Here is a 23318-nt window from a genome sequence, read left to right as displayed (position 1 = left end):
AATCCACCTGAATCCCTTACTAAAGTACTGAATGTTATAGGACAAATGCCCTTGTTAGTAGTTCCTCTTTTCCAAGACTCCAGGTCAGCCAGTCTCTTTTTTCTTACCCTCTAGAACAGCACAGTCCAACAGAATTTCCTGCAGTGATGGAAATGTTCTATCTCTATGCTGTCCAATGTACCAAGGTAGCCACTAGCTATATGTGTCTGTTGAGCACTTGAAATATGGCTAGTGTGACTGAGGAACTGAATTTCTAATTTTGTTTAAACTTAAATAGCCATATATGGCTAGTGACTGCCATATTGGACAGCACAACTCTAGGTTTTACCTGGGTTTATTCTTAGCTCTTGGCCATCCATGTCCTTTTTTAGGATGCTTTTATTTTATTTGCCTTTCTAATCCTGTCTTCTGAAATTTGAGCACTTATTGCTCTAACAGCTCTCTCTTTCCTGAGAAAAGAATGCTTTTCATTTCTAGTAGCAAAACCTATGTTTAGTCTGCTGGTCTTTGCTGTCATCCCTCTTGGTGTTTGCTTCATAGCTCACCCAGAACACTTCCTTTAGGGAGTAATGTCCTTGTTCTTACACCTCCCTGGGGATAGTCTTTCCAGTTAAGGATACATTTTATTGCCTATTTCTGCTAATTATTCTGTATCTTCTTGTTAGAGTTTTTTTGAAGAGGACAAATCTTTTTTATCATAAAATTTATAGATTTAGCTATACATAGCAAGGCAAGTTTTAAGCCAACTCATAGTGGTAACTTCATTAGAACTGGTGTAGTGATATTCCAGAGCAAAATAGACATCCAGGATTTTCTCTAGCTTGGATATTGTCTTAAATTTTCAGTTACAGGCAAACTCTCTTTGCAACTAGGAGCTAGGGTGATGTTTACTGGAATACTTGACTCATTAATTTTAAGTGCCTTCAGAACTGTTAATATGCTTGTGTCAGAAAAATAGTTCTAATGAATTAGCATCCCTACTTTAGCATATATGCCATTCCTGGAGAGAATTGAAATAATTTATGACATCATCTGTGTTCTCTGTCAGTTATAGCTACTACACATGCAATTTGGGCAAACCTTGTAACCAGAGGATTTTAACTTCAAGATCACAACCAGTTAGCGAGCAACCCAGACATCAGATGTTAGGAACATATGGTGTGAAGGCAAGACAAAGCTGGTGCCTCTGGCCAGTATTCTTGATGTATGTTTTAGAAGGGATCGCTGTCAGCAGTGGAAGGAGGAGTGATCCAGGGTCTTGCATTCCACCAGGTTCAATAAGGACCATTTTTGGGGAAGAATGGAGCCAAAAGTGAGAAGGGCTCTGTCTTTCCTCTACTTCTCCCCATTTTAAACTTTTCTTTTTAAGTTTGGGACTTGTTGATCAAAGATTAGGAACCAAGCCAAATCGTCAGGCAAGGGAAGCGATTAGGAAGAATCATGTTCTAGAAATCAATATTAAAGGAGGTAGGTCTGGTTAACTGGGCACAAAGTCATGGTCTTGGGATATACTTGGGGGTCATCACCTCTCAAGAGTTACCATATGCTGCTGTAGCTGTTTTGAATAGTGACTGTTATATCTGTGTTTCTTCTGCTCAGAACTAACAGTGGTTAATAGCTGTCTCTAAGAATTTGAATGGCTGTATTATGATACAGGAAGAACTGTCAATAGAACCCCATTGTCAGTAGCTTAGTAGGTAGATTTAATAACATAACCTTGTCCTACACTTGGCATAATAATGGAAGAAGTTTAAAGCAAGCTAATAGCAAATTCAAAATTGTGGTCCAAATAAATTGTTTTTGAACTGCCTTTGGGTCATTCCTCTTCCAGAAACGGTTACAATATTGAATATTTATCCCCAGTTTATGTTAAGAAGAGATGTTCTGTAAACTTCTTTTCTGGTTATGGCTATATCCAGATAAACTGTGAACACCATTCGCAAATGGGGTGTATGTGCAATTTGAAGGTGGGATGAGAGGTACACGTGGTGTCTCATGTAATACATGACTACTTTAAACCAAAACCAAACCCATTACTGTCAAGTCAGTTCTGACTCAAAGCCACCCCATAGGCCAGACTAGAACTGCCCCATAGGATGTCCAAGGCTGTAATCTTTAGGGAAGCAGACTGCCTCATCTTTCTCTTGCGAAGTGGCTGGTAGGTTCAAACCATGGACCTTTTGGTTAGCAGCCAAGTGCTGAACCTCTGTGGCACCAGGGCTCCCTTGTTCACTTTAGCAGATCTGATATTCTTAAGAAATGGATAAATTCCCAGCTACCAATAATGAATGATTTAGTCTCTTGTAGAATGTGCATCTCTCATTCATGTGTCATTTGCATGGTATATGGATAGATATCGTGTAAATTTCTAGATATATTTACATATTTATGAATTTTCTTTAAACATTTTAAAGTGAAAATGTGTAGTCAGCATTGATAGTAGTAGCATGCACTGTTTGGTTTGCAGAGCAATTCTAAATCAGTTGTAGTTATCAATAAAGGTAAAGCGAACTAATTGTGCCTATTCCTTTTTCTTATTTAGGGCCTCCTTTCCTCTCATTCTGACATCACTTTATTTCAAATGCATTGTAAGACAGGAAGCACATTGAGATAGTATCAAAACCCACTTCCTTTTATGTACAAAAATAAAGAGCTCAGACAGCAAAACTGATACTTCTAGTTAAAAATCGATAGAAGCTTTCTTGATAGCTATATGTTTCTGCCAAGTAGGAACAGCGAACTGACTTTGAAATTTGGTCCAGTATTAAAACTAGTTTCTTGATTTCTGTGTAACGTGAAAGAACTTAGAAGTTTGCGGTTTTGGTTCCTAATTTTCAGACAGGAAACAATGCTCAGAGGAGAGCTTTATGGAATTCCAAGCCAAGGTAAGGTGGAGTAACTCCAGACAAATGACTGTTAAAATCAACTATTTCTGTTGCTTTCCCGTAGAGTCAGAGCTAGGTGAAGGCTCTGCCTTTTCCCAAAATAAGATATAAATAATTGCAGCATGAAGCAACTGCAGAAGTACTGTTTTTATCTTCTGATATAGAAAAGTTTTGTTAGATTTTGGTCTGCTTTTAAAGTGTTCAAGGAGTAAAATTAAGTGAAATATACCTTTTCATCTCTAAGGAATTACCAGTTATTTCCTGGAGCATGAACAATGTAAATTTTACTGCTTATTCAGAACTAGTTTAAATCAGGAATTTGAAGCATATTGTATCTGAAGTTATTTAAAGTATCAGAGACCTGCCTACCTTTAAAATCATTGCATATTTGTTAATGTACTGAACAGGGATGGTTATGTATAGTAATGTCTCATTTAAAAAGTATACTAGGGGAAAAAACTAACATGTGGAGAGAGACCTTTGGGAGATGTTCTCTTTTTCTCTGGGGCTGGTTGTTGGTGGCTGAGTTGGAGATTTTTAGCTCTGTCTTTGGTATTGAAGAAGACGCCATTCTATTTGGACTTAGATAGTCAAGGTATCCAGAAGCAAGGAAGGTGTTCCGGTTCTCCATCTTCGAGCAGGGGGCTGTCTGAACATATTTAGGAACCGCAGCCTGCCCAGTTTGGAGTAGACTGCACTTGATATGGGAAGAAAGGACTTGGAGCTAAAAAGGGTCCCTTACCTCTAGAAATGATGTTTCTGTCAAGAAAGACTATTGCTGGAATAAAAACTCTCCCTTAAGAGAAGAATTACTGTTGTTGGAGATTATAACTGAAGTTTCCAAAATTAATCAGTCCTTCAACTATCAATATTTTGACAGTTAAGTTTCCATTTGACATTACTGCCCCAATGTTTCTGATAGTCTCTCTGCTACTTCAGAGGGGCCCGTTGAATGTCTTCAGGTGAAAATAAAAATTTAAGTCAGAGATTATTTACTAAAGGTTTTAACTGAAATGGATCTAAAATGTTAATAGTCCACATCCTTTTGAGCTGATTCAATGTAATAATCATCTGTTGAAATGGAAAATTCTCAGTGTTATAAAATATCTGAAAAATAGTTCCTTCTAGACTGATACTCAGTGGATGGTACATAAATATCCAACAACCTGGAAATACTTCAGTCAACTATGTAAAACTGGCTTTGATGAGTTTCAAGTTCTAAAATTTGTTTTCCTTTTTCCTGAAAACACTTAATTTTAAGCTTTGAAAAATATACTAGGTTACTATGTTCTTTTTATGATGTTGGCTTTGGTTCTTTAACTCAAATAATGAGTAGCTACTGATCTTTTGATCAGGATTTGTTATTTTTACTGATCTTTTGGTCAGAATTTGTTAATCGTTTGTTGTATGTGCCTGTTTGAAAGCAAGCATTTTGTTTCTAATCAAATAAAAATGTTCCTAAATAAGAGTGCTTTTAATCTGTTGACCATTCCCCACTGGATTATGATATAATTGATTATGATATAACCTTGAGGAGTATCATTTTGACCATTAGTTTATTTACAATAACCAAAGTAATATTGTCGTTGTCATTAGGTGCCATTGAGTCACTTCTGACTCATAGTGACCCTATGTACAATAGAACGAAACACTGCCCAGTCCTGCACCATACTCAAACAATAGTTGCTATGTTTGAGCCCCTTGTTGTAGCCACTGTGTCCGTCTGTCTCATTGAGGGTCTTCCTCTTTTTTGCTGACCCTCTACTTTGCCAAACATGGCGTCCTTCTCCAGGGACTGATCCAAAGTATGTGAGACATAGTCTCCCTTTCCTTGCTTCTAAGGAGCGTTCTGGCTGTATTTCTTCCAAGACAGATTTATTCATTCTTTTGGCAGTTTGTGGTATATTCAGTATTCTTTGCCAACATGAGTCTATTTAAATATGCCTTATATATTTAAATTTATGAGTCTATTTAAAAAATGCCTTTACTCAACTACTTGCCACATTCATTCTTTCTCCAGTATGTACGATTTGTCAGTTATTTGGGGAACAAATTTATAAGGTGTAGATCCTACCCTTAAAGTTCTCTCAGCATATCTAGAGGTATAGAAAGATAAGCAGATAATTAGCAAATTACTTAATAAGTCACATGTGTTTATATTTATCATATTATGAAAGCGTATTGGGGGAGTAGTGAACTTTACCTTACTTGCTAAGTATTGAATGAATTACGGAAGATTCTAAGATACGGTCCTTTCCTTGAAGAGTTTTCACTAGGGAAGATGGGATGTATCATGGGAAGAAGATACATATAAAGCCAGGAAGGTGGGAGTACGTATAGTATTTTCAGAAAGCTGAAGGAAGATCATCTTGGCTGGAAGAGAGAATTTGTGGAAGGAAAGGGGTTGAGATCAAACTATTAATCTTTAGTGCTAGTACCATTATTTATAGGTTATTGGTGTGCACAGAGTAGTGTTTTAAGAAAATTAGAGCGTGTAGTATGGATTGGAGAAGGGAGAGAGTGGTAATAATGATGACTCTACCAATTTTCATAACTGCATATCAAGAGGAACATGATTATTGTTTATAGACCTTTTCCATTGGTTTCATCCTCTTGTCCATTTGGTATCTGAGTTAATATGCTGGCTTCTTTGTTTTTCTACTCAATAGTGTTTAGGTTAATATAATTTATTCCTAGTTACTGGTGTATAGGTTAAAACAATTCATTTCCATTCCACTGTTGAAAATCATGCTGTGCGTAGTATATTTCCTTGGTGTGCAGGATGGTGTTTAAAGTGAACAGTAAAACTAGTAATAGGAAGCATGAGTGATTATTTTTCTGTAAGCGCCACTTACCCAGTAAGAAAAGATTATAAATGAAGCCTTAATGTAGTTAAGATGCAGTCACAATGTCTATTTTTCAAACAAGGTTTTATTTTTATATGTTTACACATTTTAAGGTATAGCCCTAGAAAACCTTGTATGTGAACCTCATTTGAATAGCAATGGTTTTGATGGACCACATTCGAATAGCGATAGCTTAGATGATTCGTCAGCCTTATAAACTATTGAAAATGCTGTTTTTCTTTTTTTAAAAAAAAAAACATTATACTTATATTTAAAGGAGAAAAAATATGAGATGGTGTCCCTTTTTTATTCAGACAGAAAATAACTACCTCCATGAGTAAATAACTGTAACGATCCTTTGAAAGAAGTAAGATGAAGGTATAAGTAAGAAGACAAAGGAGGGCGTGGACTGCGCAGCCCAGCTTCCCAGAGGCTCCCTGGAGACCCTCCTCAAGGGAGGGGACACGCCACAGCCATTGCTGCCGCCTCATTAACTACAAAATAGTCGGATAATAGATTTTTTACTATTGTTATGTGAAATGTTGGATGAGGAGATAATCGAGGAGTAAGTGTATTGCAAATAACTTCCCTCTCGGGCATGTCTTTGCAATCTCTTGAAGGTATCTTTTGATTATTAGAATTTCTTAATTTTAATGTAATGCAATACAGATATACCCTACTTTTCAAAAATTGCCTTTCACCACTTCACGTTTATGAAAGATCTATATTAGTACCTGTTTTCGCTAACCAAAAGAAATCCAAAGAGAATTCTCACTTTTATGAAAAAAGGCTAACCGCGGAAATAGTGTTCAGTGTTTGTGTTGCAGCGAGCCTTTAAAGAGGCACTGCCCACCCCAAGCAGTGAGAGTGGCATCGCCAAGCTTCTTCCCCGGGAACTATACTCAGCATCTCAGTATCAAGCTGCTATAGCTTTGAACTGTGTGAGTATCTGTGCTTTAGCTCAATTTATTTTGTGCATCCATTAGCAAAACGTGTACTAAGGTATCAGAAAAGCCCAAAAGAGCTTGTAAGGGTTTTATGTGTTATTTGGTAGGTTATTTTTTGAGTCTTAGAATACTTAAAATTTTTTCCCATGTAAATTAATGGTAACTGCTACTTCACTTTACACCATTTCGGCTTACAAAAGGTTTCATAGGACGTGCTGTATTTTTAGATAGCAGGGGAAACCTTTATTTCTTTTTCTCAAGAAAATTGCCTACCTCACTGACATAAAAATAGTTTCCTCTGCGCTTGTATGTTTTAATGAAAGTTTTATCCTTTTATATAACCAAAACAAATCAAATGGACAAAAAAGAAGGATATAGAACACTTAAGTGACATAATCAGTGAGATAGCTTTTTAGATATATATCAAACTCTGGATCCCTGTAATAGAGAGCAAAGCTTTTCAAGTGCAAATAGAATATTTATAAAACTTCACATTTTAACCACAAGCAAAAAAATCAAATTCTAAATAATTAAAATAAATACAGCATATGGAAAAGTACCAAAAAAAACATGATGGAAAAAACATACAGCCTCTTTCACCTGTGTTATTGTATGCTTTTGAGTCGATTCTGATTCATAGTGACCCTATAGAACAGAGTAGAACACCACCGTAGGATTTCCAAAGCTGTAATCTTCATGAAAGCAGATTGCCACGTTTTTCTCCTGTGGAGTGCATAGTGAGTTTGAACCGCCAACATTTTGGTTTGCAGCTGAGCTCTTAACCACTGTCCCACCAGGTCTCTTAGACATTTTAAAACGTTCTATTAAATTTCTCTTAGGTCAAAGGTGGTTTCAAAAACGTAGTTCTAGGATATATTGAAACTATATTGTAACAGAATTTATGGGATGTGACCAAAGAAGTTATCAGGAAATAATTTATGGCATTGAATACTACTGTCAATAAAAAGAAAATAAAATAAGCATACAACTGAGAAAAAAAAAAAGGAATAATAAAAATCAATAGAAAGCTAAGAAATGAATAAAAACAAAACTGAAATTAGAAAGAAAATCACTAGAAAGTTGGTTTTAAAATGAATCAACAAACTTCCCTAATCTACTCTTTTTGAAATAGGAAAAAGCATAAGTGTACAAATTAAGGTTGAGATAAATATCAAAACAAAATCTAAAAGAACAAGACTATTTTTCACAATGCTATAAAAATTTAGATGAAATGGAATACTTTTCTCAGAAAACAGAGTGCACAAAAATCGAATCTAACCACATAGGGGTCACCATGAGTCAGAATCAACTCAGTAGCAACCAATGACAAAAATGACGACGAAGATACCACCTTACCAACACTAGACTGGTTATGATTTAAAAAAAAAAAAAGGAAAACAGCAGGTGTTGGTGAAGATGTGCAGATGTTGGAACCTTTATTCCATTGCTGGTGGTAATGTTAAAATGGTACAGCAGCTGTGGAAAACAGTTTGCCCGCTCCTCAAAAAGTTGAACATAGAGCTATCATATGATCCAGCAATTCAATCCTAGGTATATACCCAGAAGATTTGAAAGCAGGAATGCGAACAGAAACCTGTACTCCAATGTTCATTTGCAGCATTATTCACTATAGCCAAAAGGTAGAAACAGCCTAAATGTCCAACAACATATAATGGATAAACAAAATGTAGTACATACATACAATGGAATTTTACTCAGCTACGAAGAGAAATGAAGTCCCAATGCATGCCATAATACGGATAAACCTTGAAAACATTATGCTGAACGAAATGTCAGGCGCAAAAGAACAAATGCTGTATGATCTCACTTATATGAAATATGCAAATATATAGAAACTAAAGATTATTAGTGGCTACCAGGGGTGGTTTTCACTGGCTAATGCTTTTCAGAAGTAGACTGCCAGGTCCTTCTTCCTGGTAAGGGGAAAATATTAAACGATGCAGGAAACATCAAAAGAAGATGGAAGGAATGCACAGTCATTATACCAAAAAGAATTAGTCGATATTCAACCATTTCAAGAGGTGGCATATGATCAGGAACTGATGGTACTGAAGGAAGAGAAGTCCAAGCCGCTTTGAAGGCATTGGTGAAAAACAACGCTCCAGGAATTGATGGAATATCAATTGAGATGTTTCAACAAACAGATGCAGCGCTGGAGGTGCTCACTCGTCTATACCAAGAAATATGGAAGACAGCTTCCTGGCCAACTGACTGGAAGAGATCCATATTTATGCCTATTCCCAAGAAAGGTGATCCAGCCGAATGTGGAAATTATAGAACAATATCATTAATATCACACTTAAGCAAAATTTTGCTGAAGATCATTCAAAAATGGCTGTATATCGACAGGGAACTGCCAGAAATTCAGGCTGGTTTCAGAAGAGGACGTGGAACCAGGGATATTGTTGCTGATGTCAGATGGATCCTGGCTGAAGGAGAATACCAGAAGGATGTTTACCTGTGTTTTATTGACTATGCAAAGGCATTTGACTGTGTGGATCATAACAAACTATGGATAACAATGAGAAGAATGGGAATTCCAGAACACTTAATTGTGCTCATGAGGAACCTTTCTATAGATCAAGAGGCAGTTGTTCAGACAGAACAAGGGGATAAGTCAGGAAAAGTGTGCATCAGGGCTGTGTCCTTTCACCGTACCTATTCAATCTGTATGCTGAACAAATAATACGAGAAGCTGGACTATATGAAGAAGAACAGGGCATCAGGATCAGAGGAAGACTCATTAACAACCTGCATTATGCAGATGACACAACCTTGCTTGCTGAAAGGGAAGAGGACTTGAAGCACTTACTAATAAAGATCAAGGACCACAGCCTTCAATATGGATTACACCTCAACATAAAGAAAACAAAAATCCTCACAACTGGACCAATGAGCAACATCATGATAAACGGAGTAAAGATTGAAGTTGTCGAGGATTTCATTTTACTTGGATCCACAATCAACAGCCATGGAAGCAGCAGTCAAGAAATCAAAAGACGCGTTGCATTGGGCAAATCTGCTCCAAAGGACCTCTTTAAAGTGTTGAAAAACAAAGATGTCACCCTGAAGACTAAGGTGTGTCTGACCCAAGCCACGGTATTTTCAGTCACATCATATGCATGTGAAAACTGGACAATGAATAAGGAAGACCGAAGAAGAGTTGACGCCTTTGAATTGTGGTGTTGGCGAAGAATATCACGGACTGCCAAAAGAACGAACAAATCTGTCTTGGAAGAAGCGTGGCCAAAATGCACCTTAGAAGCAAGGATGGCGAGACTGCATCTTACATACTTTGGACATGTTGTTAGGAGGGATCAGTCCCTGGAGAAGGACATCATGCTTGGCAGAGTACAGGGTCAGTGGAAAAGAGGAAGACCCTCAGCAAGGTGGATTGACACAGTGGCTGCAACAATGAGCTCAAGCATAACAACAATTGTAAGGATGGTGTGAGACCAGGCAGTGTTTCGTTCTGTTGTGCATAGGGTTGCTATGAGTTGGAACCAACTCAATGGCACCTAACAACAACAGCAGCAACCAGGGGTGGGAGGGAGGAAAAAAGGAGAGCTACGGTTTAGGGGGCACAGAGTTTATGTTAATGGTGGTATAATAATTCAGAAAAGGATGGTAAGAGGGGTTGCACAACATGAAGAATGTAATCAGTGTCACTGAATTACACATGTAGAAATTATTGAATGGGCAAATGTTTTGAAATGTATATTTGTACCACAATTCCAAAAAAAAAAAAGAATCTAGTAGCATTAGAAAGTTTAAACAATAAATTTCCATAGCAGTAGAAAGAGTTGGGGAAGTGCTTCCCTTCAAAAGAACGTCGTGCCCAGATGGTTTTTCAGGAGAATTCAACCATGTATTTAAAAACAAGCCCGTGTTTTTAAAACTATTCCAGAGCAGGAAAAAAGATCTTTCAGATTCTATTTAGAAGTAAATTTTCAAAGCTTGGCCAGAGAGTACAGGAGAAAAAGAGTATTACAGAGCTATCATGCATGTTCCACATCTAAGGTACACCCCATGGTTACTTATCTATGTCCTTGTGCCACCAATTTGATAGATACTTGGGTTTGTTTGAAGTTTATTTCAGACTTCTAGAAAACACATTTTTAAAATTTACTTGCTTAAAAAAAAACTGCGACACTATAAAATAAGTTACTTTCACATATGTGTTTCTCCTTTCCCTTTCTGCATCTCCTCATAGATTATCTTCCTCTGTAGGAAACCATTTTTATTAGTTTTTTCTTTTTGCTTATTCTTCCATTTTTCTTTTATTTGTATTTTTGCTTTTTGTATGTGAAAACATACCATATATACGGTTTTTATACTTTTACTCATTTCTTTGAACAAAAAATCATGTGCTGTCAACACTGTCCAGCACCTTGTTAAGTTTCATAGAAGTTGTGAGATCGGTAATTGGCATTAAGCATTAAATCAGTTCCCTCATTGGTGGGTGCTGGAGTTTTTATGATTTATTTCAGTTGGCTTTGTGATATGCTGTAGTTTCATTTGTTAAAAAGTCTTTTTTTGCTTAACGGGAAACATTCCAAGCAGTTTGCCCTGGTAATTACAGATAGTCTTATTGTCTCTTTTTCCAGGCCGCAAGGTAGAACTTGTATAATGAGGGGTTGGTTGGTTTTCTGTTCATAATCAGGCAGTGTTTGGGGCAGGTAAGAAAGTACACATTCTCAGATTTCTGCAAGACATTAAAAAGAAAATAGACAATTAGATATTAATAGTTTTTATTATGTCCTTTTAAAAGCAGTGGTCAAATAAAGACAGACAATAGCAAGTGTTGGTTATGGTTGATGTGGAGATATTAAAACGCTAATATGTTGCCGGTGGGATTGGAAAAATAGTTGCAACCACTTTTGAAAACAGTTTGGTAGCTCCTCAAAAAGTTAAACATAGAGTTACCATATCAAAACCAAAGAACCCATTGCTGTTGAGCCAATTCCAGCTCATAGTGATTCCAGAGGACGGAGTAGAACTGCCTCATGGGGTTTCCAAGGATGTAATCTTTACAGAAGCAGACTGCCACACTGTTCTGCAGAGCGGCTGGTGTGTTCAAACCGCCAGCCTTTCAGTTAGCAGCTGAGCATTTAACCATGGTGCCACCAGGGCTCCTTAGACTTACCGTAAGACCCAGCAGTTCCACTACTGGTTTATACTCAAGAAAATTGAAAACATATGTCCACACAAAATCCTGTATGTGATTGATCCTTACAGCATTATTTATAAGAGTCGAAAAGTAGAACAACCCAAATGTCCATCAACTGATGAATGGATAAAAAAATGTAATACAGTAAAACCTGTGAAAGCTGGAACCTTTATAAGGTGGAAACCTGGCAGATGGGGAAAACTCAAATATTTTCCACTAATAGAGAGTGATAGAGAGGTGGTAAGACTGTGTACCTTGTCAAAGGTAGAAAACTTAGGAGACCTGGAAAAACAAGGCACGTCCATAGAGTTCCGGCTCTCACTGATTTCACGGTATATGCATACAATGGAATATTATTTGGCGATAAGAAGAAATGAGGTACTGATACATTTACAACATGGGTGAACCTCAAAACATGCTAAGTGAAAGAAGCCGATCATAAAGACCACATACTATGTCATTCCATTTATAGGAAATACTAAGAGTAGGCAAATTCATCAAGATTAGAGAGTTGCCAAGGTTTGGGTCAGAGATGTGGAGAAAGAGGAGTGACAGCTACTAGGTATGACGATGTTTTGGGGGATGTTGAAATTTGATGATGGTGGTAGTTGCATAACTCTGAATATGCTAAAAAGCTACTGAGAGATGGAGCAAAGATGGCAGAATAGACAGACGCTTCCGTCGAGCCCTCTTTACAACAAAGACCCCAAAAAATAAGTGAAACGAGTATATTTGTGACAAGCTAGGAGCCTTGAGCATGAAAGGAAAGCTTAGACAACGAACTGAGGGGCAGGAGGAGGAAGAGACTGTTCAGTAGTGGAGAGGAGGTACCGGACCTGAACCGTGGGGAGCCCTTAGACACCATTCCCTGAGCGGCGGCGGCGGTGGGCTGGTACAAGCGTTTGGCTGCAGTTTCCTCAGGGAGAAGCAGCCACCACCACACGGCCCACTCACAGCTCCGGAACCTGAGGAGAATGGCGTTCTCGGCAAAAGCTAAGTACTTGCCTATATTTTACCGCCCCCCCCCACTCCACCCCCAAGCCGGCTTCAGCGGCTGAATCCCTAGGCCTGAGATAGACCCTGGTGAGCACCTAGAGCCGTCCTCCCGGCCTTGGGGAAGGAAAAAATTTGCAACTGGGGGGAAAATATAATTTGCTAGCTCCATTAACTGGGGGAGCTCAGGACAGAAGCAGCTCCTGTCCAGGCACAAACCGTCCGTGGACCCTGCGCACCTTTCCCTTCTGCATGGATTTGTATGGACCTATTTCAGGAGAATAGGCCCTTGTTGGCAAACTCCAACCATTTTAGCTGTGCGGTGGAGAGGTGGGTGTTTGACATTTGACATTGCCTTGCCTATTAAACAAAGTCCTCACCTACCCACAACAGGGACCTAAGGACTGGTAGCTCCACTCCGGTCACCCAGCCACCTGCAGCAGGGGTCCAGAGATAACTGGTGCTTCCCAGTCCTTACAACAAAAACTTTGGGTGCCCATGGTCCTTCTGCAGAACCCACCCACCAGCACGCTCTAGGGAACAGAGACACATTTTCCTCAGAGACACTTGGGGGTCAGTTCTCAGTCCCCTGCCTTGTTCGGAGCGTGACCCCCTGATGCAATCAGATACCGGTATATACGCCAATCACCCCTGCCCCTCTAAGACTGTAGGACAGAGCCGGTACCACACACTTGATATCAGCTACCTGGAAACCTGAGCTGAATTCATACAAGAAAATTGAATGGACTCCTAGACTGATATACCTGATAACAGCTCTAGCCAGCTGGAGACAGGACACCAGAGCTCCAAAGGTGAAAATAATCAAGCTAGCTCACTCAAGCAACCCATAGGAGTATACCAAAACAAAACAAAGCAAGAAACTACGACACAGTAAGGAAGTATAAACTAATACAATAACTTCTAGATGGCTCGGAGACAACAGTCAATATCAAGTCACATAAAGAAACAGGCCATGATCACCTCAACAGGCTCTCAAAACAAAGAATCCAAGGATCTTTTACATGAAAGTGCATTCCTGGAATTACCAGATGCAGAATACAAAAGTTTAATATACAGAACCCTTCAAGACATCAGGAAGGAAGTGAGGCAATATGCAGAACAAGCCAAGGAACACACAGATAAAGCAACTGAAGAAATTAGATTATTCAGGAACATAATGAAAAGTTTAATAAGCTGGAAAAATCCATAGACAGCAGTCAGAAATTCAGAAGATTAACAATAAAATTACAGAATTAGATGATTTAATAGAAAGTCAGAGGAGCAGAATTGAGCAAGTAGAAGCTAGAATTTCTGAACTCAAATATAAATCACTTGGCATTAATATTTTTGAAGAAAAATCAGATAAAAGAAAATTTTTTTTAAATGAAGAAACCTTAATCATGTGGGACTCTTATCAAGAGAAATAACCTACGAGTGATTGGAGTACCAGAACAGGGAGGGATAACAGAAAATACAGAGAGAATTGTTAATGATTTGTTGGCAGAAAACTTCACTGATATAGTGAAAGATGTGAAGATATCTATCCAAGATGCTCATCAAACTCCACATAAGGTAGATGTGAAAAGAAAATCACCAAGACATATTATAATCAAGCTTGTCAAAACCAAAGTTAAAGAGAGAATTATAAGAGCAGCAAGGGATAAACGAAAAGTCACCTACAAAGGAGAGCCAATAAGAATAAGCTCGGACTACTCGGCAGAAACCAAGCAGGCAAGAAGGCAATGGGATGACATATTTAAGAAATTGAAGGAAAAAAATTGTCTGCCAAGAATCATATAGCCATCAAAACTGTCTCTTAAATATGAAGTTGAAATTAAGACATTTCCAGATAAACAGAAGTTGAGGGAATTCATAAAAACCAAACCAAACCTACAAGAAATACTGAAGGGAGTTCTTTGGTTAGAAAATCAATAATATCAGGTATCAACCCAAGACTAGAACACTGGGCAGAGCAACCAGAAGTCAACCCAGACAAGGAAATCCAAAAACACAACGCAAGATTAAAAAAAAAAAAAAGCCACAACACAGGGTAACGGCGATGTTATTATATTAAAGAAGACAAAATTAAAATAATAAAGGACTAAGAAATGTCATCATACACCTTCCATGTGGAAAGGAAGATAACGGCGATACAAAGAAATAAAAGTTAGTTTTAAATTTAGAAAAATCGGGGTAAATAATGTAACCATAAAGGACACAAACTATCCTACTCATCAAAATAAAATACAAGGGAAAAATACAGACTCAGCAGAAACAAAATCAACAACAACAAACATGAGGAAAGGACAATATATAAAGATAATCTACTCACCACATAAAATCAAGTGGGAAAAAGAAACTGTCAACACACAAAAAAAGACATCAAAATGTTAGCACTAAATTCGTACCTATCCATAATTACCCTGAATGTAAATGGACTAAATGCGTCAATAAAGAGACAGAGAGTGACAGAATGGATTAAAAAACAACATTCGTCTATATGCTGCCTACAAGAATCACATCTTAGACTTAGAGACACAAAAAAAAACTGAAACTCAAAGGATGGAAAAAAATATATCAAGCAAACAACAATCAAAAAAGAGCAGGAGTGGCAATATTAATTTCTGACAAAATAGACTTTAAAGTTAAATCCATCAGAAAGGATAAGGAAGGATACTATACAATGATTAAAGGGACAATACACTAAAAAGATATAACCGTATTCAATATTTATGCACCCAATGACAGGGCTGCAAGATACATAAAAAAAACTCTTCATCAGCATTGAAAAATGAGATAGACAGCTCCACAATAATAGTAGGAGACGTCAACACATCACTTGCAGTAGAGAACAGGACATCCAGAAAGAAGCTGAATAAAGACATGGAATACCTAAATGCCACAATCAACCAACTTGACCTCATAGACATATACAGAACACTCCACCCAAAGGCAACCAAGTATGCTTTCTTTTCTAATGCACATGGAACATTCTCTAGAATAGACCACATATTAGGTCATAAAGCAAGCCTTAGCAGAATCCAAAACATCGAAATATTACAAAGCATCTTCTCTGCCCATAAGGCCATAAAAGTGGAAATCAATAACAGGAAAAGCAGGGAAAAGAAACCAAACACTTGGAAACTGAACAATAAATACCCTGCTCAAAAAAGACTGGATCATAGAAGACGTTAAGGATGGAATAAAGAAATTCATAGAATCCAATGAGAATGAAAACACTTCCTATCAGAACCTTTGGGATACAGCAAAAGCAGTGCTCAGAGGCCAATTTATATCAATAAATGCACACATCCAAAAAGAAGAAAGGGCCAAAATCAAAGAACTATCCCTACAACTTGAACAAATAGAAAGAGAGCAACAAAAGAAACCCACAGGCACCAGAAGAAAACAAATAATAAAAATTAGAGCTGAACTAAATGAAATAGAAAACAGAAAAAAAATGAGAGAATTTACAAGCCCAAAAGTTTTTTTGAAAAACTCAACAAAATTGATAAGCCACTGGCCAGACTGACTAAAGAAATATAGGAAAGGAAACAACCCGAATAAGAAATGAGATGGCTATATCACAACAGACCCAACTGAAATTAAAAGAATCATATCAGATTACTATGAAAAGCTTTACTCAAACAAATTGAAAACCTTTGAGAAATGGATGAATTCCTAGAAACACACTACCTACCTAAACTAACACAAACAGAGGTAAAACAACTAAATAGACCCATAACAAAAGAAGAGATTGAAAAGATAATCAGAAAACTCCCAACAACAACAAAAAAAAACCCTGGTCCAGAGGGCTTCACTGCAGAGTTCTACCAAGCTTGCAGAGAAGAGTTAACACCACTACTACTAAAGGTATTTCAGAGCATAGAAAAGGATGGAATACTACCAGACTCATTCTATGAAGCCACCATATCCCTGATACCAAAACCAGGTAAAGACACCACAAGAAAAGAAAATTATAGACCTATATCCCTCATGAATGTAGATGCAAAAATCCTCAACAAAATTCTTGCCAATAGAATTCAACAGCATATCAAAAAAATAATTTACCATGACCAAGTGGGATTCATACCAGGCATGTAGGGATGGTTCAACATTAAAAAAACAATTAATGTAATCTACAACATAAATAAAACAAAAGACAAGAATCACATGATTTTTATCAATTGGTGCAGAAAAGGCATTTGAGAAAGTTCAACACTCATTCATGATAAAAACTCTCAGCAAAATAGGAATAGAAGGAAGACTCAACATAATAAAGGGCATTTATACAAAGCCAACAGCCAACATCACCCTAAATGGAGAGAGCCTGAAAGCATTCCCATTGAGATTGGGAACCAGACAAGGATGCCCTTTATCACCACTCTTATTCAACATTGTGCTGGAAGTCCTAGCCAGAGCAATTAGGCTAGATAAAGAAATAAAGGGCATCCACATTGGCAAAGAAGAAGTAAAAGTATCTCTATTTGCAGATGACATGACCTTATACACAGAAAACCCTAAGGAATCCTCTAGAAAACTACTGAAACTAATAGAAGAGTTCAGCAGAGTATCGGGATACAAGGTAAACATTCAAAAATCAGTTGGATTCCCCTACACCAACAAAAAGAACATCGAAGAGGAAATCACCAAATCAATGCCATTTACGGTAGCCCCCAAGAAGATAAAATAGGAATAAATCTTACCAGAGATGTAAAAGACTGAAACAAAGAAAACTACAATACACTGCTGCAAGAAAGCAAAAGAGACTTACATAAGTGGAAGAACATACCTTGCTCGTAGATAGGAAGACTTAATATTATACAAATGTCTCTTCTACCAAAAGCGATCTATACATTTAATGCAATTCTGATCCAAATCCCAATGACATTCTTTAATGAGATGGAGAAACCAATCACCAATTTCATATGGAAGGGAAGGAGGCCCCAGATAAACAAGGCATTATTGAAAAAGAAGAACAAAGTGGGAGGCCTTACTTTACCTGATTTTAGAATGTATTTTACCGCCACAGTAGTCAGAACAGCCTTGTACAGGTATAACAACAGATAGATGGACCAATGGAACAGAGTGGAGAATCCAGACATAAGTCCATCCACATATGAGCAGCTGATATTTGACAAAGGCCTCAAAACAGTTAAATGGGGAAAAGACAGTCTTTTTAACAAACGGTGCTGGCATAACTGGATTTCCATCTGCAAAAAAATGAAACAAGACCCATACCTCACTCCATGCACAAAAACTAACTCAAAATGGATCAAAGACCTAAATATAAAATCTAAAGCAATAAAGATCATGGAAGAAAAAATACGGACAGCATTAGGAGCCCTAATACATGGCTTAAACAGCATACAAAACATTATAAAGAGTGTAGAAGAAAAACTAGGTAACTGGGAGCTCCTAAAAATGAAACACTTATGTTCATCCAAAGACTTCACCAAAAGAGTAAAAAGACTACCTACAGACTGGGAAAGGGTTTTTAGCTATGACATTTCTGATTAGCGCCTGATCTCTAAAATCTACGTGATGATGCAAAAACTCAACTGCAAAAAGACAAATAACCCAATTAAAAAATGGGCAGAAGATATGAATAGACACTTCACTAAAGAAGACATTCAGGTAGCTAACAGATATATGAGGAAGTACTCACGATCATTAGCCATTAGAGAAATGCAGATCAAAACTACAATGAGATTTCGTCTCACTCCAACAAGGCTGGCATTAATCCAAAAAACACAAAATAATAAATGTTGGAGAGGCTGTGGAGAGATTGGAACACTTCTACACTGCTGGTGGGAATGTAAAATGGTACAACCACTTTGGAAATCGATTTGGCACTTCCTTAAAAAGTTAGAAATAGAACTACCATACGATCCAGCAATCCTACTCCTTGGAATATATCCTAGAGAAATAAGAGCCTCTACACGAACAGATATATGCACACCCATGTTCATTGCAGCAATGTATTCAATAGGAAAAACATAGAAGCAACCAAGGTGCCCATCAACGGATGAATGGATAAATAAATTATGGTACATTCACACAATGGAATACTACGCATCGATGAAGAACAGTGAGGAGTCTGTGAAACATTTCATAACATGGAGGAACCTGGAAGGCATTATGCTGAGTGAAATGAGTCAGTTGCAAAAGGACAAATATTGTATAAGACCACTATTATAAGAACTTGAGAAATAGTTTAAAATTAGAAGAAAACACTCTTTTGTGGTTCCAAGAGGAGGGGCAGGGAGGGAGGGTGGGAGAAGGGTATTCACCAATTAGACAGTAGATGAGAACTACTTTAGGTGAAGGGAAAGACAGCACACAATACAGGGAAGGTCAGCACAATTGGACTAAACCAAAAACAAAGAAGTTTCCTGAATAAACTGAATGCTTCAAAGGCCAGCATAGCAGGGGCAGGGGTTTGGGGACCATGGTTTCAGGGGACTTCTAAGTCAATTGGCATAATAAAGTCTATTAAGAAAACATTCTGCATCCCACTTTGAAGAGTGGCGTCTGGGGTCTTAAATGCTAGCAAGCAGCCATCTAAGATGCACCAGTTGGTCTCTACCCACCTGGATCAAAGGAGAATGAAGAACACCAAGGACACAAGGTGATTACGAGCCCAAGAGACAGAAAGGGCCACATGAACCAGAGACTACATCATCTTGAGACCAGAAGAACTAGATGATGCCTGGCTACAACCGATGACTGCCCTGACAGGGAACACAAGAGAGAACCCCTGAGGGAGCAGGAGAGCAGTGGGATGCAGACCCCAAATTCTCATAAGACCAGACTCAATGGTCTGACTGAGACTGGAAGGACCCTGGTGGTCATGGCCCCCAGACCTTCTGTTGGCCCAGGACAGGAACCGTTCTCGAAGCCAACTCTTCAGACATGGATTGGACTGGACAATGGGTTGGAGAGGGATGCTGGTGAGGAGTGAGCTTCTTGGATCAGGTGGACACTTGAGACTATGTTGGCATCTCCTGCCTGGAGGGGAGATGAGAGGGTGGAGGGGGTTAGAAGCTGGCGAAAAGGACACGAAAAGAGAGCGTGGAGGGAGAGAGCAGGCTGTCTCATTAGGGGGAGAGTATTTGGGAGTGTGTAGCAAGGTGTATATGGGTTTTTGTGTGAGAGACTGACTTGATTTGTAAACTTTCACTTAAAGCATAATAAAAATTATTTTAAAAAAAGCTATTGAATTTTACACTTGAAATAGGTGAATTTTATAGTATGCAAATTATTCTAGTAAATGTGGTGTTCAAAAAAAAAGGTCAACGTGTAAGTGCACTAAGGATATGGTTTCTTTTTGCTGCTTGACCATCTCAATTATCGAACTCCGTTGTTGTGTGATACAATACCTTAAACGGTTTATTCTTTTATTTCCTTAGTTTTATGTCAAACTGTGTCAGTTCTTTCCCTTACATATAATCTTTATGATACAGTTGGGACACAAAGTGAAAGCTAACTATGCTAGTAAGTCTTCTTAACATTGCTTGCTATTGTTGGCTTTAAATCTGTATACTGTGCATTCTTTTCTCTAGACATCTAAGAGTAAAGTGAAATGCTGTATTCTAAAACTTGTGTACTTCACTGAACTGTGGTTCCTCATTGTCATGTCAGGTAGCTACTGACAGGTGCATACTTTTATATGGTATCTTAAACCTCATAGGTCTTACCACTGTCGTTTTGCCACCCAGACCTTTTCAGTCCAACAACTGTGAAAGGAGGAAGGCAATAGTAAATATGCACTCTTTGAGATTCATCACTAGCAGTAGTGATTATAATTTCAGTATTTTTATTACTAAGGGGTCTGAATCAGTAATTTTTGTGTTCTTCCTTATGTATAATACACAGTGTTGAAATTTAATAGAACATAATGAAGATGTACTTGGAATTTATTATAAGAGTGATAGGCTCTTGAAGGGCAAACCCTCATTCACGTAAGGTTTGTCTAGACTCTGACAGATTCTGAAACAACTGATGATGAAGGAAATAGTGGCTACATCCTGTACAACTACATTGCTTCCATAGAGAAATCCTCAAACACCCTCTCACACTAAATCTAAAACCATTGATTTAAGAGGTGAAGGAATATAAGGATTAAAGCTATAGTAGAGTGTTGGAAATGGAATGGCCTTATTGCTTTCATTTTAAAGATGGGAAAACTGAGACCCATTCTGTTAACTCAGGGCTCTTCCACTGTATTGTGCTGACATTGGATTTACCTTTAGAACGTTGGTGCTGTCAATCTTTTCTGCATTTTATCTAATTTGTTCAATCACAGTTTGTTTTCTACTGCCTGCTTCTTCAGTCAATTCTACTGAAAAATTAAAGAATGAAAAGTAATGAATACTAACATCCCTTCCCCATCCTATCGTCCTTCAATAGAGCTTTCTGAGGAAATAAACTGAAAAGGGGGGCTGTTTGCAGTAAAACTCCAAAAAGAAGATCCTTCCTAAAAATGTTTGATTATAGCTCTTAACACAGGTAGCAGCAGGTGATTGGGGAAGAAATGGTGCTTGATGCCAACTCTGATGACATAATTTTTTATTGTCATTTTTCCCCCTAGTATCGTCTAGACTGTCACAGCCGTCCTCCCCCCAGTCAGGCTGTCCATCGCCCTCCATTCCAGCAGGTAAAGTCATTTCTCCGTCACAGAAGCACAGCAAGAAGGCCCTAAAGCAGGTAATCACGCTAGTCTGTGTTTATCGGAAACACAGTCTGCTCAGTTCTTCAGAATTTCTTGAAAGCGTCACAGTTAGGCTTTTCTAAGAGGAAATCTCATGCAGTACTCTGATTTGGTCACTGAATAATTTCTGTACCTTCGTATGTTACCTGTTGTAGGTTTTTGGTAGTTACTGTTTTTATCACATTGTAAAATTTCCTAAGTGGTGTTTTGCCTTTTTTTTTTTTTTAAGTCAAACAACGGTTTGTCTATTTAGGGGAGCTTTCCAAAGAACCAGCTCTGAATGTTTCTGAAAATGCAAATGACTAATAAATATAAACTCATATTAATTAGTGAAACATTAAAATAACAGATTTTTTTTTATTCTCAGATTGGTATAAGTTAAACAGCTTAATTACATCAAGCATTGGCAAGTTTGTGGGGAAACAGCTATTTGTAATTTGCTGGTGGAATGTAATTTGTTATAGCCACTTTGGAGAGAAATTTTGTAATACCTATTAAAGTTTAAAATGCACATACCCCATAAACAACCGAAAGAACCTTTTGGAATCTATGTTAGAAAAATATACACATACATATATATAAATACACAAACACAAAGTAAGATATTTGCATTTATGTTTTTTTAATTGTGCTGTAGGTGAAAGTTTACAGCGCAAATTAGTTTCTCTTTCAAAAATTTATACGCAGATTGTTTTGTGACATTGTTTGCAATTCCTGCAGCGTGATAGCACTCTCCCACTTTCCACACCAGGTTCTGTATGTCCGTTCGTCCAGTTTTCCTGCTCCTTTCTGCCTTCTCATCTTGCTTTTGGGCAGAAGTTGCTTGTTTGGTCTTGTATATTTGATTAAGAAGCACATTCCTCACCTGTGTTATTGTTTGTTTTATAGACTTGTCTAATCTTTGATAAGTGAGCTTCAGAAGTGACTTCAGTTCTGAATTAGAAGGGTGACCAGGGGCCATAGTCTGCAGTTTCTGTCAGACCAGTAAGCCTGGTCGTTTTTTTGTGAATTTGAATTTTGTTGTACATTTTCTCCCTCTCTGTCTGGGACTCTCTATTGTGATCCCTGTCAGAGTGGTTGGTGGTGGTAGCTGAATACTGTATAGTTCTTCTGGGCTCAAGCTAGTGGAGACTTGGTTCATGTGATCCTTTAGTCCTTTGGGCTGATATTTTCCTTGTGTCTTTGATTTTCTTCATTTCCTTTGCTCCACATGGGATGGGACCAGTAGATTATCTTAGACAGCTGCTTGCAAGCTTTTAAGATCCCAGACCTACTCACCAAAGTAGGATGTAGTACATTTTCTTTATGAACTGTGTTATGCCAGTTGACCTATATGTCTCTCAAGACTATGGTCCCCAACCCTGAGGCCCAGTAACTTGATCTCTCGAGGTGTTTAGATGTGTCTAGGAGGCTTCTGTGACTTTGTCTTGGTCATATTTTGCTGACTTCCACTACATAGTGTGTTACCTTTTCCTTCATCAAAGTAGACGCTTGTCTACTATCTAGTTAGTGATTTCCCCTTCCCATCCTTCCCGTCCCTTGTTAACCATCAAAGATTTTTTTTTTCTGTGTGTAAACCTTTTCTTGAGTTTTTAATAATAGTAGGCTCATACAATATATGTCCTTTTGTGAATGACTTATTTCACTCAGTATAATGCCCTCCAGATTAATCCATGTTGTGAGATGTTTCATGGATTCATCGTTGTTCTTTATCATTATGTTGTATTCGTTGTGTGTGTGTAC

At 37.9% G+C, this 23318-nt stretch overlaps 1 protein-coding gene and 1 long non-coding RNA gene across 4 annotated transcripts in view; both read left to right on the top strand.

Annotated features, from left to right (window-relative positions):
* The window catches only part of ASXL2 (ASXL transcriptional regulator 2), a 190324-nt gene that overhangs the window by 117148 nt on the left and 49858 nt on the right, over positions 1-23318 (top strand). For all 3 annotated transcript variants that reach the window (XM_064295135.1, XM_010591973.3, XM_064295136.1), the window contains exon 5: positions 21456-21571. In XM_064295135.1, the coding sequence (XP_064151205.1) occupies positions 21456-21571 (116 nt within the window). The remainder of the gene's footprint in view (positions 1-21455; positions 21572-23318) is intronic.
* On the top strand, positions 4-10490 carry LOC135232935 (uncharacterized). The gene is made up of 2 exons (XR_010323561.1): positions 4-2885; positions 3472-10490. It is a non-coding gene; the product is annotated as an uncharacterized LOC135232935 (long non-coding RNA).

This window comes from Loxodonta africana, chromosome 12 (genome assembly GCF_030014295.1).
Source record: "Loxodonta africana isolate mLoxAfr1 chromosome 12, mLoxAfr1.hap2, whole genome shotgun sequence".
NCBI lineage: Eukaryota > Metazoa > Chordata > Mammalia > Proboscidea > Elephantidae > Loxodonta > Loxodonta africana.
Note: the sequence above shows the minus strand (reverse complement) of the source record. Positions and strands in the feature narration are given on the sequence as shown.